At 35.8% G+C, this 16,307-nt stretch overlaps 2 protein-coding genes across 2 annotated transcripts in view; one reads left to right on the top strand and one right to left on the bottom strand.

Annotated features, from left to right (window-relative positions):
- BBS8 (tetratricopeptide repeat protein 8) overlaps window positions 1-16,307 on the bottom strand; it is a 284,023-nt gene that overhangs the window by 236,928 nt on the left and 30,788 nt on the right. Inside the window, exon 3 of the mRNA XM_090376638.1 lies at window positions 10,183-10,342. Coding sequence (XP_090232764.1) covers window positions 10,183-10,342 — 160 coding nt within the window. The remainder of the gene's footprint in view (window positions 1-10,182; window positions 10,343-16,307) is intronic.
- The window catches only part of LOC150084832 (2-oxoadipate dehydrogenase complex component E1), a 608,625-nt gene that overhangs the window by 9,942 nt on the left and 582,376 nt on the right, over window positions 1-16,307 (top strand). The window lies entirely within an intron of this gene.

Below are 16,307 nucleotides of genomic sequence, written 5' to 3' on the forward strand. Positions count from 1 at the left end.
TGGTTGTGTGATATATATATTTTTTTTTTCTTTTGGCTGATGCTATATAAGCTCATACGCTTGCTTTCTTGCATCACATGCCTCTATTATTATTACTATTACTATTTTATGAATTTTAAATATTAAATATGTCATCAAATCCAGACAATAAACAGGGAAGGGTTTAAGACTGTGCACTAAAAGAAAATTCAATGCCAATATTTTCACACAGCAAATTCATGCATATCAATCTCTGATATTTCATGCAGTCAACCGTACAGCCACTGCACATTAGCATTTTCAAACAGTCAACTCTAACAATAAGCAATTGCAACCCCTCGCCACTACAGCCACATTTTACCAGTTCCATATGGGCTTATCTTCATGTTAGCCAATGGTAACTTCACACCTAGAGCAGCGAAAGTTCCTGTACAACTATTATGCACTCCATGATTCTGCTAAGTGGTGGTAGTGGAAAGAATTTAGAAAGAAGTTTCCTATCCCTCAGAAAAATACAATTCATATCTTAGTAAATAATATAAAATGAGAACCAAAGGTGTACCTCAGTGGTTTTCAACCGGGATGCCACAACAACATTCTAGGGGTGCCATGTAATTTTGGTTTAAGTTACTTAATGGTTTTTTTTTTTTTTTTTTTTTTGAAATTTATCTTTTTATTTCATTATAAAAAGGTGTACACTATCCATTATACCATATCTTTTTAATTTTGTGGTGGTCTATAATTGATGTTTATAGTACCTCTATATAAAGAATAAAATTATTATATAAGTATATATTAAAATGTCGAAACCACTGTGTTAGGTATTTCTTTTGGCCTAGGGGCGCCGTGAAAAAATTACTGGGACACTAAGGGCATTGTGAAACGAGAAAGTTTGGGAACATCTGCTGTACCCTATATGTATATATGTAGATCTATGTTTTTTTTACACATGGGTCCTGGATAGTAAGCATGCAGATCTACATTTTTCACATATGGGCTCTGGGTAGTATGTATGCTGATCTACATTTTGAAGGTTGCTTCAAACTATATATATCTTTTAACATACAAACTGCTTTGAAATTTTTCTAGTATGCCGCTACCTCTTATCTGTGTTTCCAACTAATTTTAGACAATTTATAATAAATGCTAGCATGAAAACAGCTTCAAAAAATGAAGAAGAAGAAAAATATTGCACCCATTAACCTCAGTTGCCTGATTTTGGCTTACAAAAGCAAAAACTGAAGAATTTCTGCAGAATTCAGATCCAGAATTTGATAAACTAAATCAAATAATACATAAATAGATGTACAGGATATTGTTACATCAAAAAAAAAAGTAACATCAGGTTTTATTCGCAATTTTTTTTTACAAAATTCTAATTCAATTTTTGACAATAATTTTTCTATAATTTTGTGAAATAAAATGAAAATAAGAATATATTAATATTTTAAAACATTTATGTAAAAAATTTTCATTTTTACAAAATTTCAAAATTCCACAACCAACTCGTTCCACACAGCCAACAACTACAAAAAAATCATTAGAAGGAATTCACCTGCTTACATCAAGCTCACCACTGACAAAGTGAAACAGTAATTGTTAAAATTTCAGTGCTGCAAAACAACAGTAGTGTAGTCGTTCTAGCCATAAGATCCTACTGCCAGAATCAATACTGAGAACAGTCCCTTCAGTCTGTTCAAGATGAAGAAATTGAACTGACATAGAACTGGTGTTTTTCCAAGGTATGCTTTTATTTGAATGGACCAGTGAACAGCCACAATAACAGATATTAGAGCTCATGACATCAAACTGTTTCGTGTATTTTGAGTGCAAGGAGGTGAACTGTTCTTTTCCATTACCAGACCAGTGCTCTTTATAGAGCTAATTAACTCAGAGAGGTACTTGAATCTGATAAAGAACTTTTCTTGAGTCTGATTTAGAATGATTTTCTTCAATTAATTTTTTATTCCTTTTTTAAGGAACTAACACATGAAGAACAGTTCTATGGACATTTCCAACAAGATTTTGCTGCCGTGCATACGAAGAAATGTGTTCGGTGAAAGGACGATAAGTTGTGGATTATGGCCACCCCATGCTACAGATATCACTCCCTGTAATTTTTTCTTATGCAGTTTCAAAGATTAGAGTATACAGAATGAATCCTCACATGGAAGAACTCGGGGAGAACATTAAAGTTGAAGTGGCAACTATTTCAGGAATTTTAACAACTGCAACATGTGAGGCAGAATCTTCATAGGCATATAGAGTGCATCACAAGATGGACACCACTTCCAGCATCTCCTTTAAAGAAGGTAATTAGGCATTAATTATATTAATAAATAATGAAGATAATAGGCACTATTATTGCTTAATATAGGCATCACTACCTGTAATTCTGCAGTTTTGCTATCACTGGAGCTAACCAAAAAAAAAAAAAAAAAAATGCCAGCATGTGACATGCTGCTCCTGGCATGGGACACTTATTATTTCATGAAAAATTACACTTCCAAATGAGCACAATGTCTTTTTTTAACTGCAAATTAGAAATAAAAACTTTATCTTATCTTTGTAGCCAGAGTCAATACTGAGAACAGTCCCTTCAGTCAGTTCAAGATGTAACATTTTTGTGAATTTTCCTAACTTAAACTTAATTGTATATAACAGTTTAATTATAATAAGTAATTACGCTGTTATTCTATGTGCTCATCAGTAATGTTCCCTCAAAGAATCAAGTTCTGCTGATTACAATTTGCTATTCAGTCCCTTGGTATTCCTATTTTCTTAACTTAAGAAAATAGGAATAGATTAATAAAATTTTTATTTCTAATTTGCAACTAAAAGAAGAAAACGTATTTGTCCATGAAACAATAAAGTGCCAAAAATTGTAATTTGCCATCCTTTCAGTTACTATCAATGGAACAAGCAAGCAATGCTCCATCAATACTTTCCTACTGCCAAAAAGTGACCATCTCATTCTGGTTTGAAATGCATCAAACTTCCTACTCCAGCCTTATTACAACCATCTACAACATGCTGAAGAAGGTAAACTTCATGAGGTCCAGCCTTCTGTTGTTACCCTAAGGTTTTATATTTGTGTCCCCTGGTTCTTGTCTGTTCTACTGGTGAAAATATACTTCCCTCATTTCATTAATTTCCAGGAACTTACACACCACAATTGGACCCCCAAAAGTGTCTGTTTCTCAGAAAAGGTTTCAGAAAGTGCAACCTTCTGAGGCCCCTCACACTTATATCTCCTCTGGCCTTCATAAAAATGAATATATTTTTTCCAGAGAAAATTTTTGTCTGGTACAGAAAACAAATTTTTTGTTCCAAACACCTGGTCTCAGAGAGCTATTCTGCACTTAGCCCTAGAACCAGTACACTTAAAGGTTACCACTTAACTACTGTACAATCATCTACTAATCAATATCAACCTTTTTTTTTCATTCAATTTCAAGTTTACCACAGAAAATTACTGTAACAGTAAAATAATGTAACTATGATTAGATTATTTTACTGTAACCAGGAATTGTGTACTTATACAAATGCAGTTCATCAAAGCTATCTAAAGCTAAGGATGTTCAGTAAGAAAGATCTTAAACAAATCAAACAGTCACTATTAAAAAAATATAAAAAATTATTATTAAATAATTGGTTAGTAAAGATTGCATCTTAGTGTTCTAAAAGTTAATATTATTACTAACATAATAATATCGAATTCTTAAGGAATTTCATTATAAAAGAAATCAATGATTCGGGACTCCAAAAATAAACTTTTTAATTCATTGTTTTTTTCATTCCTAGACAAATACATTTAATCTTATTAGAATAAAAAAAAAATCGCAAGAAACAATTATAAAAGAATAGTCTATAAGACTAGAACACGTGGAATTAAGTTAATTTAAATCTATTTAACAAAGGTGCTTATGTGACATCTATGAGACCCTCTTTTTGTTTTAATTTAAAAAAATTTATTTTTAGCTGTTTTTCTGGATTTAAAATGGTGATTTATTAATAATGATCTGTTAAACTCAATTAAAAAATATTAAACAAAAATAAATGATAGAAATCAATAATAAAAAGTTTTTATCATATTTTTTAGAATTTTTAGGATCACATCCTTCAGATTAAAAGACAAATTTTCACACGGAGTCTGGCAGATGCAACATGAACATCTGCATTTTTGCCAGCTGTTCATGTTTAGCCAATAAAACCAAAGCTCTACAAGATTAACCACCTGTTGCTGGTATCTCACAGATGGCACATAGGAATGGGAGTTGCCTAGAAGAAAATCCCTTTGCTTAAATGGCATCTGTTAAATGCCAAACAAAAATTTAATGAAAAACATCTGTTAAATGCCAAACAAAACATCTGTTAAATGCCAAACAAAAATCTCGTTATTCACAGTACATTGAAATGAAAGCAGTAAATAATATATTAGAGAATACTGGTGGGCAAAGGTACACAGGAAGATTTCGTTTCATTTACAAACTTAAAAATATACCGGCAACCATTTAAAAAAGATATGATATCTGTCAGATGCCACACTAAACAACATCTGCTTTTAGCCTTTTGATATAAGGATATTGTGAGGCTAAAATCAGACTTTCTTTAACCCGAGCCAAGTAGACAAAGAGCATGAGTATCGATATCCCAAAATAATGAAATAGCAAAATACTGAAAGCAAAAGATTGAAATCACACAGGTCTCTTTGAGACCCCCCCCCTCCCTACACAATATCAGGCATGAAGGGCTCTTTGTCTACTTAGTCTACAAAGCTGAAACTCCCAATACCTTTGGGATTTTACATTGAAAATTACAGAAATCTCTGTTAGTTATTGTGTAAAAAGGAAAGAAGGATGAAATTAGGCCAATTTTTAATAATTATATGCATGCGCTAAAAATTAACAGCATCTCTCACATAGTATTACTAAAGCATGCTGGTTTTATGGCAGTGCCTCCACCCAGTGGTGAGCTATAGTGGGCTTGTAAGAGCCCATTGTTATTTTTTTTGAAAATTTGCGAGCCCATTGTTGAGAAGATCATTTATTATACAAATGAAATCCTGGATGCAATTATTGAGTATCCAGTGCCGAAACGACGGTGCGATAAGTGGGACACCATCCCCAGCATTCGATCAGTTATGTATTTTAAAATTGCTTCATTTTTGATTTAATTAGAGTCGGAACTCTGTCTAACGAACTTCTTTGTAGCGAATTTTTTTTAATTCCCCTTGGTAATTACATTTAAAACAGTTTCCATTGAACGAAGAAAATTTCCATGAAACGGACAGATTAGGAGAGACAACTGTGTATGCATCGTTCTCACCTTTAGCCTTTAGGTAATTATAAAGCGCAAATTAAGGGTGAAAGCGATTACCGTTTCACAATGTTAGTGGTGTCCCTAAAACCTGCAGTCATATACCGAGAAGTCAATATGCTTTCCATAGCCACTCAGAGGATTAAGCAGATTCCCGACATCGATTATAGCCTCTGGTCAACCTGTGTTGTGGTTCCCCTTTACTCCGACAAACAGGCTATTTTTTTGGAGAAGTGAGTGAGTGAGTGAGTGATCCATGCCTTCCAATAAATTTATCTTGTCTATGTTTACATGGTCACAGTAGCTGAATATCCATGTGATTCCGACATTGTGCACAATATTCAAAGAACTAGTGACAGACTGACAGACGCAACGTAGAGGGGGTGAGGCAACTAAAATATTACACGAACTTTGCAAAGAAGAAATTGGCAGATTTTGAAACTTCGTTGAGGCTTTCACTGTGAAGGAAATGTTCTAAAATATAATGGCATACAGGCAATAATTAAAAAAAAAAACAACTGTACGAATTATATCACAAATCTCCAAAAACCCTGCACGAATTAAGGAAGATTACTGAAGAACTTGATGTGGAAACTATAAAGATTGCTCATGTGTTCGGGCCACGATGAGCAGCTCGTTGCTTGCGAGCGGCAATTGCGGGTTGAAGGAATTATCCCGCTTTGTGCAAACATTTTGAATCAGAAGTTAAATATTCGGGATTATTAAACTGACTTTTCAATGTGAAATTTCTTAACGATTTAGCACTAATGATCGGCATCCTGCAGCACAGAGTAGTAAGATATCTTACTACCCTGTGTCCTGCAGGAGCTCTCTTACCTTTCAAAAGCTTTAGAGAATCACTATGGTAAAAGCAGATAAATTAATTATTCGAACTATCAGTGATATTGCTAATTTGAAAAATTCCGAATGAAATTATGATGCTAAAATTGAGAGCATGTTGAAGTGAAAAGAATTTGAAGGAATCAAAATCAAAAGTAAGAATACATTTAAAAAATTACCTCTTGACAAGTTATTAAATACATTGTTTTATCCTTAAAGGATAAGTTATTAATGCAATAGAGCGATTTTAAATTAAATAATAAAAATAATGATTCCATTGACGATGATTCCATATGCTACCCGGAATCGTGGAATATGAAAGAACTTTCGTCTTAATAGCCAGACAGTGAAAACCAAATAAGAAACTTTTCAGTTTTCAAAGAAATTTTAAAGTTTTCTAATAAAATATGAAATAAAAATTAATGATTTTAGAGGTTTTGTCAAAGACAGTTTATCTTTAAAATCGAGTGAAATTCCCTTTTCAATTAAGAAAGCCCGAAATATCTTTGAAACCATTACGATTAGCTGTTGTTGTTGTTGTTATTTGGTTTTTAGGAGCATTAGCAACTAAGGCCATATTGCTCCGGGATATGCGGTGGTCATTCCCTGAATGACCTTTCCGCATCCTCCGTATTTGGTGGTGACGGGCTCGAACCCCGGTCTAATCAAGAAGCGTGTGCTACGCACTGCTGCTCCTTCCCACCTGGCTACGGAGGCGCCTCTACGATTAGCAGTGATGAAGCTGAGCAAGCTTTCAGCATAATGAATAATATTGAGTGAATGAATAAATAATGTTGACAATTAAATATGTTGCAGATTATGACGACCATACATCTAAATAGGAAACCATTGCTTCAGTTTGATCCGGATCGTTATGTCAAATCATCGCTCAGCTATTGAGCAAAGCAGATCTACAACAAATATTAATAAAGAAGTAAATTATACGTGGCAATTTTTAGAATAAATTTTTCTTGAATATTTGTGTAATCATTTTTTTCATATAATATATATTGTGGAATGCTTTGTTATAGTTTTTTGTTATTTGTGATATGGGAAATATTTCATGTTATTTTTTATTCACAATATTAGAATTTTATCATTAAAAAAATGTATCCATTATATCCATTAAAAATGTATCCATTCCCTAGTTGTTAAAAAAAAGACGAATAAAAAAGTTGCGTATGTGCGGAGTACGCACAGTAGATAGTTTTTGAAACAACCTCTGTGTTTGTTTTAGGTATTTTGATTTGTATATATCGATTACAAAATAAAAGAGCTTTTGTATTGTAAATATTTTATTGAACATTCGCAAATTTTCATAATTTCTGGAAGACAAGATACAATGGATTCATGACAACTAAAGTAAGAGATGTATACTTGCTAGTGCAAAGTATCTAAATATCTCTGTAAAATAGCACCGATTGATGTACCGATCTTGTAGTTGAAGCGACATACATGGCTGTGAGGGGCACCTAACAACGGAATGTAACGAAAATTCGAGACGAAAAAAATAAATTGTTGACAAATATTATTGTTACAGTCATATGATAAACACTTGTATCCTCGCACTCATATGACAAATACTTGTATTGTTGTAATCATAATTACTGCAGTAGTAACTTCAGAAAGTATGATTGTGACATCATACTATTCAAAAATTCTAAAAAGAACTCCAGATTCTATCGTATCATCGCAAGAGGAGGCATGACGACCAGGCTTTTACGTTTTTTTTTTTTTTTTTTTAAATAGACCTTATACACATACACTGATATGCATGGTTAAGGGGGTAACAAGCCCCCCCAAATCCATTCCTGACTTGAGATATCATCATACCGGCAGTCACGAAAAATGCCTTACGCGCACTAATCGCACTACTAGAAGTGCAAGCGTGGGAAGTGCCTCTGGTGGAAAACCACGGATGACGTCACTTTTGTGACCAATCAAATTACTCAGTAGAAAGTCGGAAAAGCCCATTATTAAAATGTTTACAGCTCACCACTGCCTCCACCTGTTTACAATCTGACTTTGTATCACAGGAGAGTATGGCTAGCATCCAACTGTTGAAGCACGTGGGATTTTCAATTTACAATTCACTCACAGTTGTGCAATAAGAGTTTTCAATTTACATTCTGCTCACCCAAATAAGGGAGATGAAGAAAACACATATAAAGTGTGTGTGTCTAAAGTTCTGTGGAGGCGAGAGGAGTTATTGTTAAACAATGATTAAAAATATGTTTTTAATATAAAAAAATGGATTTTTCTCAGTTGTCTTCATAAAAGATTGGAAATAAAGGTGGCATCAAAATATTAACAATTTACAAGTATTTCTTTCCAATTTTTAATTAAGATTATGATTGGGATAACTTTTTCTGAGCATGCATGTGATCCTCAAAAAATTTTAACCCTTAACATGGTGAAGGTTAAGGATTAAAAGTTAAAGCGCCAGATTAAGGGACCATCTGACAGAGGGCAGGAAGCAATACATAGAAGGAGATACAGGCAATGATCTGAGGGTACAGGAACTGATGGATCCTAATCTGGAAGATGAGGTCAAGATGCCTTGGCAAGGTCATGGAATGGGAAGGCAGCTGGCCCAAGAGGAGTGCCGAGAGTTATGGAAGTGTCCAACTGATAAGGATAATAACAAGAATGTTAAATCAGGCTTTAGAAGGAGATGTGACTCCTGATGATTGGTCTTTATCATATGTAACTCCTATCTTTAAGAAAGGCAATAAAAATGATCCTTCAAATTACAGAGGCATTAGTGTGATGGCCTCCATGAGTAGGTTATTGAGTAAAATATAACCATGGAGTTAGAGACGAGTATTGCTTTTTGTGTATCAGGAAAGTCCTGTACTGATATTTTCACCTTAAAACAAATCATAGGAAAAAGAATCACCAAAGGGTAGGAAACACATTTGGTAATATTTGTGGACCTTGAAAAGGCCTACAACTCAATTCCCATTAGCAGACTCTGGACATCAATACAGAAAACGAATGTAAACGAGTTGATCATCAATTTAATTAAGAGAATGTATAAAAGTTGCAGAGCAGCTGTTAAGGGGGGACTGGTATCAGCTGAGTTTGTAACATCCAAAGGCTCGAGACAAGGATGTGGGATGTCACCGACCCTATTTAAAATCTATCTTGATGCAGTATTAGCACATTGGAATGCTTCTTGTGGAGGTATGGGAATTCAGATTGGGGACAGTGTCATTCATTCACTATTATTCACCAATGACCAAGTGATAATTGCTCGAGACTGGTATGACATTGACTTCGTAATGAGGAAACTGGTTGACGTTTATAGCATAGGAGGTCTTAAAGTTAATTTTACAAGTATTTGGTGGTTGGTAGAGAAAGCAGACTTAGACCTCATAGGATCATCTGCGTAAGAAATATGCAGATGATCATATTAACCAGGCCTGCATTGTTATTAAGCAACCAAATGGTGTGTTGTGGAGTCAAGACATTCAACAGGAAACCAAGATGATACTCCAAACGATAGCAGAGAGTGTTTTGATGTATGGTGGGGAAGGATGGGCATTGAGTGCAAGGCAAGTGCACTCAATGCAGGTGCAAGTGCAGAAGAGGCATATAAGAGCTGTGGAGATGGATGGCTTACAACAGAGTCTGCCTGTGTCTTGCCTTCAAAGAGTTTGAGATGAGACCATCATGGAGAGATGGAATTTGCAAGAAAATGTGGTGGATTGCTCAGAGTCAATCTTTACAGTGGTACAGGCACATCCAACGAATGCCGCAGGAGCGATAGCCAAAGAGAGTGGTGAATTAGTTGCGATTGGGAAAACAAAAGAGGGGACAGCCTCTACTTATGTGGAGAGAAGTTGTGGAGGCTATGCAAGCCAGAGGATTGCAAGACAGTTCCTGGGACAACTGTTCACAATGGAGAAGGAGATTACAAGGCAACCACTAAGCAGTGGAGACACTTTCAAAAGTAAAGTAAAGTAACCTGGTGTACCTGTTTAAGGGTTAAAATAGATTTAAATAAACTAATTTCCATGTATCTTATTATTAGAAACTCACAGTTCCTAAACGAACAAATCTTCCAGAAGAACTGGTAACAGGACGTGCTGTACGAGAAGTACGTGGTGTCCTCACTGCTTGTTCCATAGTTCCAGGTCTTCCTGACTGTGTTCCTGGACGAATTATACCTGATAATGGTCGTCCAGATTGTGTTACAGGCCTGCAAAAAAAATATAAAACTTTTTACAAGAAATGGTGCTACTGAACACAAATTAGCTAAACAAAATGCTACTTTCAAATATTTCATAAATTTCAGCAGTGATTATTCATGCATTAAGAATCTACAGATAAAGGAACTACTAGGTGGCAATGATCACAGTGTACTGATGTGATATTTACTTAAAGATATAACTACCATCAGGGGTAAAGGGAAGAGCTTTTGCTTTCACAATGGTGACTATGATGGTCTCAGACAGTTTTTAAACTCTGTGCAGTGGGACCAACTGATGATGTTACCAACAGAAAATTCTAAATGGGAATAATTCAAGGAATTAATCTTGCAAACCACTAGGCTTTTCACACCAACTAAGAAATACTATTCATGGTTTAGCCTAAAGGGAGGTAAGAAGAACTAATGAGGCTTGTGGCAGAAAAGAAAAAGGAAAGAATGCATATAAATTATCAGGCAACACAGAAACCTATGGTAGATATAAGCTAGTCTGTAATCAAATCACAAATGGTGTTAGGCAAGCAAAGGCAGATTACGAGAAATCTCTGGCAAAGGATGGAAATAAAAGAACAGCAAAGACTTCTTTACTCGTGTAAACTCTAGAAAAAAGGGAATTAATCAGATTGGTCCACTGGATATGAATGGTTAGACTGTTGATAGACTCAGGTAGCTGAAAACCTCAATGAGTATTTTGCATTTACATTCACACATGATAAAGTCTGTAAAGAAGTGGAGGCTAGATGTTTATCAGACTTTAACATATAGCTAAATGATTTTGTAATAACTGAGAGCAAAGCAGAGGAGAAATTGTTGAAGTTAAACATAAGAAAGGCACCTGGGCTGAATGGGATCTATCCAGTTATATTAAAGGAGTCAGCAAAGGAAGTAAGCAAACCCTTAGCCATAATTATGATGGCATCCTGGGACTCGGGAAGACCCGTCAGACTGGAGTTGTGCAAACGTATCCCTAATTCACGAATGGGGATCAAAGAGTGACACGAGCAATTACAGACCTGTTAGTTTAAATTCTACTTCAGGGAAAATAATGGTGTCACTGGTTAAAGAAGCATTGCTGTATCATCTTGACAAGACTGCAGTTATAGTTCAGACACAGCATGCATTTGTTAAGGGGAAGTCTTGTCTGACCAATTTGAATGGATACTATGATGTGGTCACAAAGAAACTGGATGCAAAAAATAATTTTGATATCATATACTTGAATTTCAAGAAAGCATTTGATACTGTTACACATGGAAGACTGCTGTACAAATCGGAGCAGTATGGCATTAACAGTAAGTTGCTGCTATGAATTAAGGTGATGGTTGAATGGGAGAAGACAGAGTGGTAATCAATGGACACTGCTCTTCATGGACAAATGTTATTAATGGAGTCCCCCAGGGTCCTGTGTTGGGCACATTGTTGTTTTCTGTATTTATCAATGATATTGATGAGGGTATATGAGGGGGTATCAAAAAGTTCGTACCCTTACCTAGAAAGGTGAAACTTCACAGGAACTTTAATCCTTTTCTATGTACTCTCCATGTTTAGTAACACATTTCTCCCATCTATGGATCAGTTGTTTAATGCCTTGACCATAGATACCTGCACTTTTACCTGAAACCACAATTCCACTTCATTAATGACTTCCTGAGACAAATCAAAGCAGCATCCACACAATAGTTTCTTCATTTCTTGAAACAAGAAGTCTGACGGTGCTGTGTCAGGAGAATAGGGTGGGTGCTGCATTAATTCGAAACCACACTGGTCAACAAAGTTGGTTGTGGCAATGGCCATGTGAGCCGGTGCATTGTTTGACAGAAGATAAACAGCTTTGGTTAACATTCCATGCCTTCACCTTCAAAGCATCACACAGCTTTTTCAAAAGATTTCTGTAGTATTCTCCAGGAAGTGTGGAAACATGAGGTAGGTAATCTGTCAGAATAACCCCTTTTCTGTCCCAAAACATGGAAAACATCACCTTCTTCACAGATGGAGTGGTCTTTGCCTTTTTGTGAGGTGGGGGGGGGGTGTGCTTCCACTGCTTTGACATATCTTTAGTTTCCAGATCATACTGGTACACCCAGCATTTGTCATTTGTCACCAATTTGATCAAAAAAAGTTATCAACGTCCACATTACACAAATCCACCAGTTGGCGAGAACATTGCATTCAACATTGCTTCTGCAAAGGCATCAGCAATCTTGGAACCCATCGTGCAGAGACCTTAGACATGTGCAGATGGTCATGTAAAATGCTGTGGGCAGACCCATAACTAATGCCCATTGCATTTGCAATGAAATGAATTGTCACACATTTGTCACTCAGCACCAGCTGCTCAACCTCTGCAACCATCTCACTGTCTGTGAATGGCCTTCCTTCTCTTGGCTCATCAAAGACACTTGTACGACTGCACTGGAACTCCCATTTCCACTTTTTTTACAGTATCATAGGATGGATAATTCTGCCCATACACAGCTTTCATTTCTCCGTCAATTTCTTGAGCTTTCTTGCCCTGAAAATGCAGGAACTTGATCACTGCTCGATACTCAACTTTGTCAACCATAGCATCTTTCCTCAGATTCCAGGCTCCACCTCTGGTGTACGATCACCTACAGGAATGAAATTTCACATGTTAGTTATTGAATATATAGACAACTTATATTAAAAACGGCATCTTCCTACTGATGTTTTATCTAGGTCAGGGTACAAACTTTTTGATATCCCCTCGTATCAGGCTTAATGTCCAAGTTTGTAGATGATACAAAGATTGGCATGGTTGTTAACGACAGTAATGACAGTATACTACTGCAACATGATCTTGAAAAGTTGTGCAGATGGGATGAAAGGTGGCATATATAAAATATATATATATAAAAAGGACCTGGGAATAATTGTGCAGGCAGATATGAAGTTTTCTGAGCAATGCAGACAGGCTGCCAAAGCAGTTCATGGGGTATTGTCAATGATATACAGGAATTTTATTAGCAGGGATAAGGAGAGGAGGTGATTATCCCTTTGTATAAGGCTGTTGTTTGTTGTTGTTATTTGGTTTTTAGGAGCATTAGCAACTAAGGCCATATTGCTCCGAGAATATGCGGTGGTCATTTCCTGACCTTTCCGCATCCTCTGTATTTGGTGGTGACGGGCTCGAACCCCGGTCTAATCAAGAAGCGTGTGCTACGCACTGCTGCTCCTTCCCACCTGGCTATGGAGGCGCCTTTTGTATAAGGCAATGGTCACGCCACAACTCAAGTACCGCATACAGGTCTGATGGCTTCACTTTAGGAAAGATGTAGAACTGATGGAACAAGTACAGAAAGGGACAATGAGATTAGTGAGGGGAAAAATGGATTGCTCTCAAAAAAGGCTTAAGTTCTGCAAATTGAGGCATCTACAGACTAGGCACCTGTGAAGTGTCTGATTGAGGTGTATAAGACTTTGAATGGTTTGAGCAAGCTCAATGCTGAGGGTTTCTTTCTCTTGCACAGATTACACACTTGAGGGGGCATAAATTCAAACTGAGGAGACAGTTGCAGAACAGGTGTGTGGAAATTTGCCTTTAGCCAGCAGGTGTTTATTGCTGAAACAAACTTTTGGAATGAATGAACAGGTGAAATGGGAAGGTTTTTTTTTTTTTTTTTTTTTTGACTGATGTTGCATACGTTTGCTTTCTTGCATCATATGCCTCTGCTAATCCTAATCCTAAAGCCACTTTTAAAACGTCAGAAAGCAAATTAATAGCATCTTACCTGAGTAGTTTTCTTACAAAGTAGATTTGACTATTACAATGTTTGAGTCTCACTTAGAGGGAAAATATGAACATTAGCTTTTTTATCCAGTATCTTAAGCTTGTTAGCAATATTTTTGTGCAATGTTTCTTCTTTACTGAATAAAGTGTGTTTCTGTTTTACTTCTAATTTCTCAGCTAATAATTTCACCCCTGTAGTATACATTTAAGGACTCCACCATCCAGCCAACTTATGATCTACTTTTAATCATTATATGACATCTGGAGAGAACAAATGGCTTTTGCAAGGATACAAGCAGTATCGACTTTGCACCACTGAGACATCCAGTTTACATCATACCTCCATATACAGGTAACCCTCGTATAACACAGTAGTTTGCTTCCTACAAAATCACGTGTAATGTGAAACCGTGTTATAAGGGACTAAGAACCAGTACAAAAAGAGGGGTTACATTCCAGAAGCTAACAAAAATACACCATTTTTTTTATTACTATCGGAAACTTAATTTTTATAGTAGTAATAACTTAATATTTTAACTTTATTTTTAAAATAGTAGTAACTTAAATAGTAATAACTGAACAAACGTCTTACCTTACAAACTGTGATACTTATATGTCAGATAATGTACGTTCATTTAATTTTCTTCCTCTTCACTGTTGCTAAGCACAATCTCTTCTGCAGCATCTAGATTTTGTATACCTTCTGCTCTCCTTGAAAGTCACGAACTGAACGCTTCGAAGTCACAGTTTTTTATGGTCTCAAACAAACACAAGTTCAATAGCACAGAACCAGGGATCTCCCAACAAAATACAGTGGGCCCCCGCTTTAAAGATATAAAGCACAAATTTAACTTTACCTTACTAATTAACAAAGTTAAATGATACGTGAAAATCGGAAGAATATTTTTCAGTTAGCAAAATAAAAATAAGTTTACACTTACGTATATAGCTTAATTAATACGTACTGTAATATGTACATAATAACTAACTGATATTTCTGTTCACTGACTTTTTTTTTTTTTTTTTGGTTGTAAAATTTAAAACAGTAAAAATGTTAAGCAATTAATAACAAAGAACACGGCACGCACAAGTTACAACAAACGCACAAGTGAGATACGGAGTAATGAGTTTCTGAAAATTTATTTATGTTTTTTATATGAATGAATATTTCATGGAAGGGGAAACACATTTCACCATAATAATGTGAAAACCCATAGAATTCTAGCTATTGGCACTATCGCAAATGCAATAAGATCAAGTTTACTACCCGTTTATAATTGATTACACTAACAGAAAAGATCGATAAACCGGAAACTGCAAATATTTTTTTTACTGTTTTATGGTAGGGACCTCCAGAAATGTGCTTTAGAAAAATACCATGAAGGCGATAATGACTAGCGAGCTAACAGCAGGGATTCACACAAAGGAATGGAAACATTGAAAATTACATCTAACATAATAGCAGGGTTTCCCCAGCACAAAAGCACAAAAATACCATGTTATGCGAGATTTCCCACAATTCTCAAACCGTGTTAGAGCGAAACCATATTATATAAGTACCGTGTTGTGCGAGGATTGCCACAATTCTCAAACCGTGTTAGAGTGAAACCATGTTGTAGAAGTACCGTGTTATACAGGGGTTGCATGGATTCTATCCTGCAAACTACACAATTGCACAGCCTAGCATTGAGGATTTAATGGAGAACCACTCATTAACTGAATCTACAACCTAATACATATGCTGCCCAGTTTCTATTTGGTCCTAATTTTTGTTCTGTCCTAAAGTTGTGGTGCTGATTATTTGGTCACGCAATAATCAGCACCACAACACCTCACAACAGTATACAGGCAACCCATCATATGTGTGGCAGGCAAATGGTATATAAACATAGAAGTAATTACTGGAGGACAAAATAGTATATTTATTTCAGTGCCCAGATTGTGAGTACTACCACACTGGTGAATAACAATACGTGTACTACATTCTGGAGATGGCAAACATATGTTTCATTAGCTCTCTTTACACATGGGGTGCAGCTTACCAGATATGATATTGTCAATTTACACAGCCAATACTTGTGGACAGAGGAAAATCTGTCCTAAAGTCAAGGAATCATTAAGTCGCAGCATAATAAAGAGTTTACTATTAATGTTTGGACCAGTATCAATGGTGACTACTTGACTGAAAATCATGTACTGCCACATTGA

This window comes from Mastigoproctus giganteus, chromosome 6 (genome assembly GCF_048544385.1).
Source record: "Mastigoproctus giganteus isolate SK-2022 chromosome 6, ASM4854438v1, whole genome shotgun sequence".
Lineage (NCBI taxonomy): Eukaryota > Metazoa > Arthropoda > Arachnida > Uropygi > Thelyphonidae > Mastigoproctus > Mastigoproctus giganteus.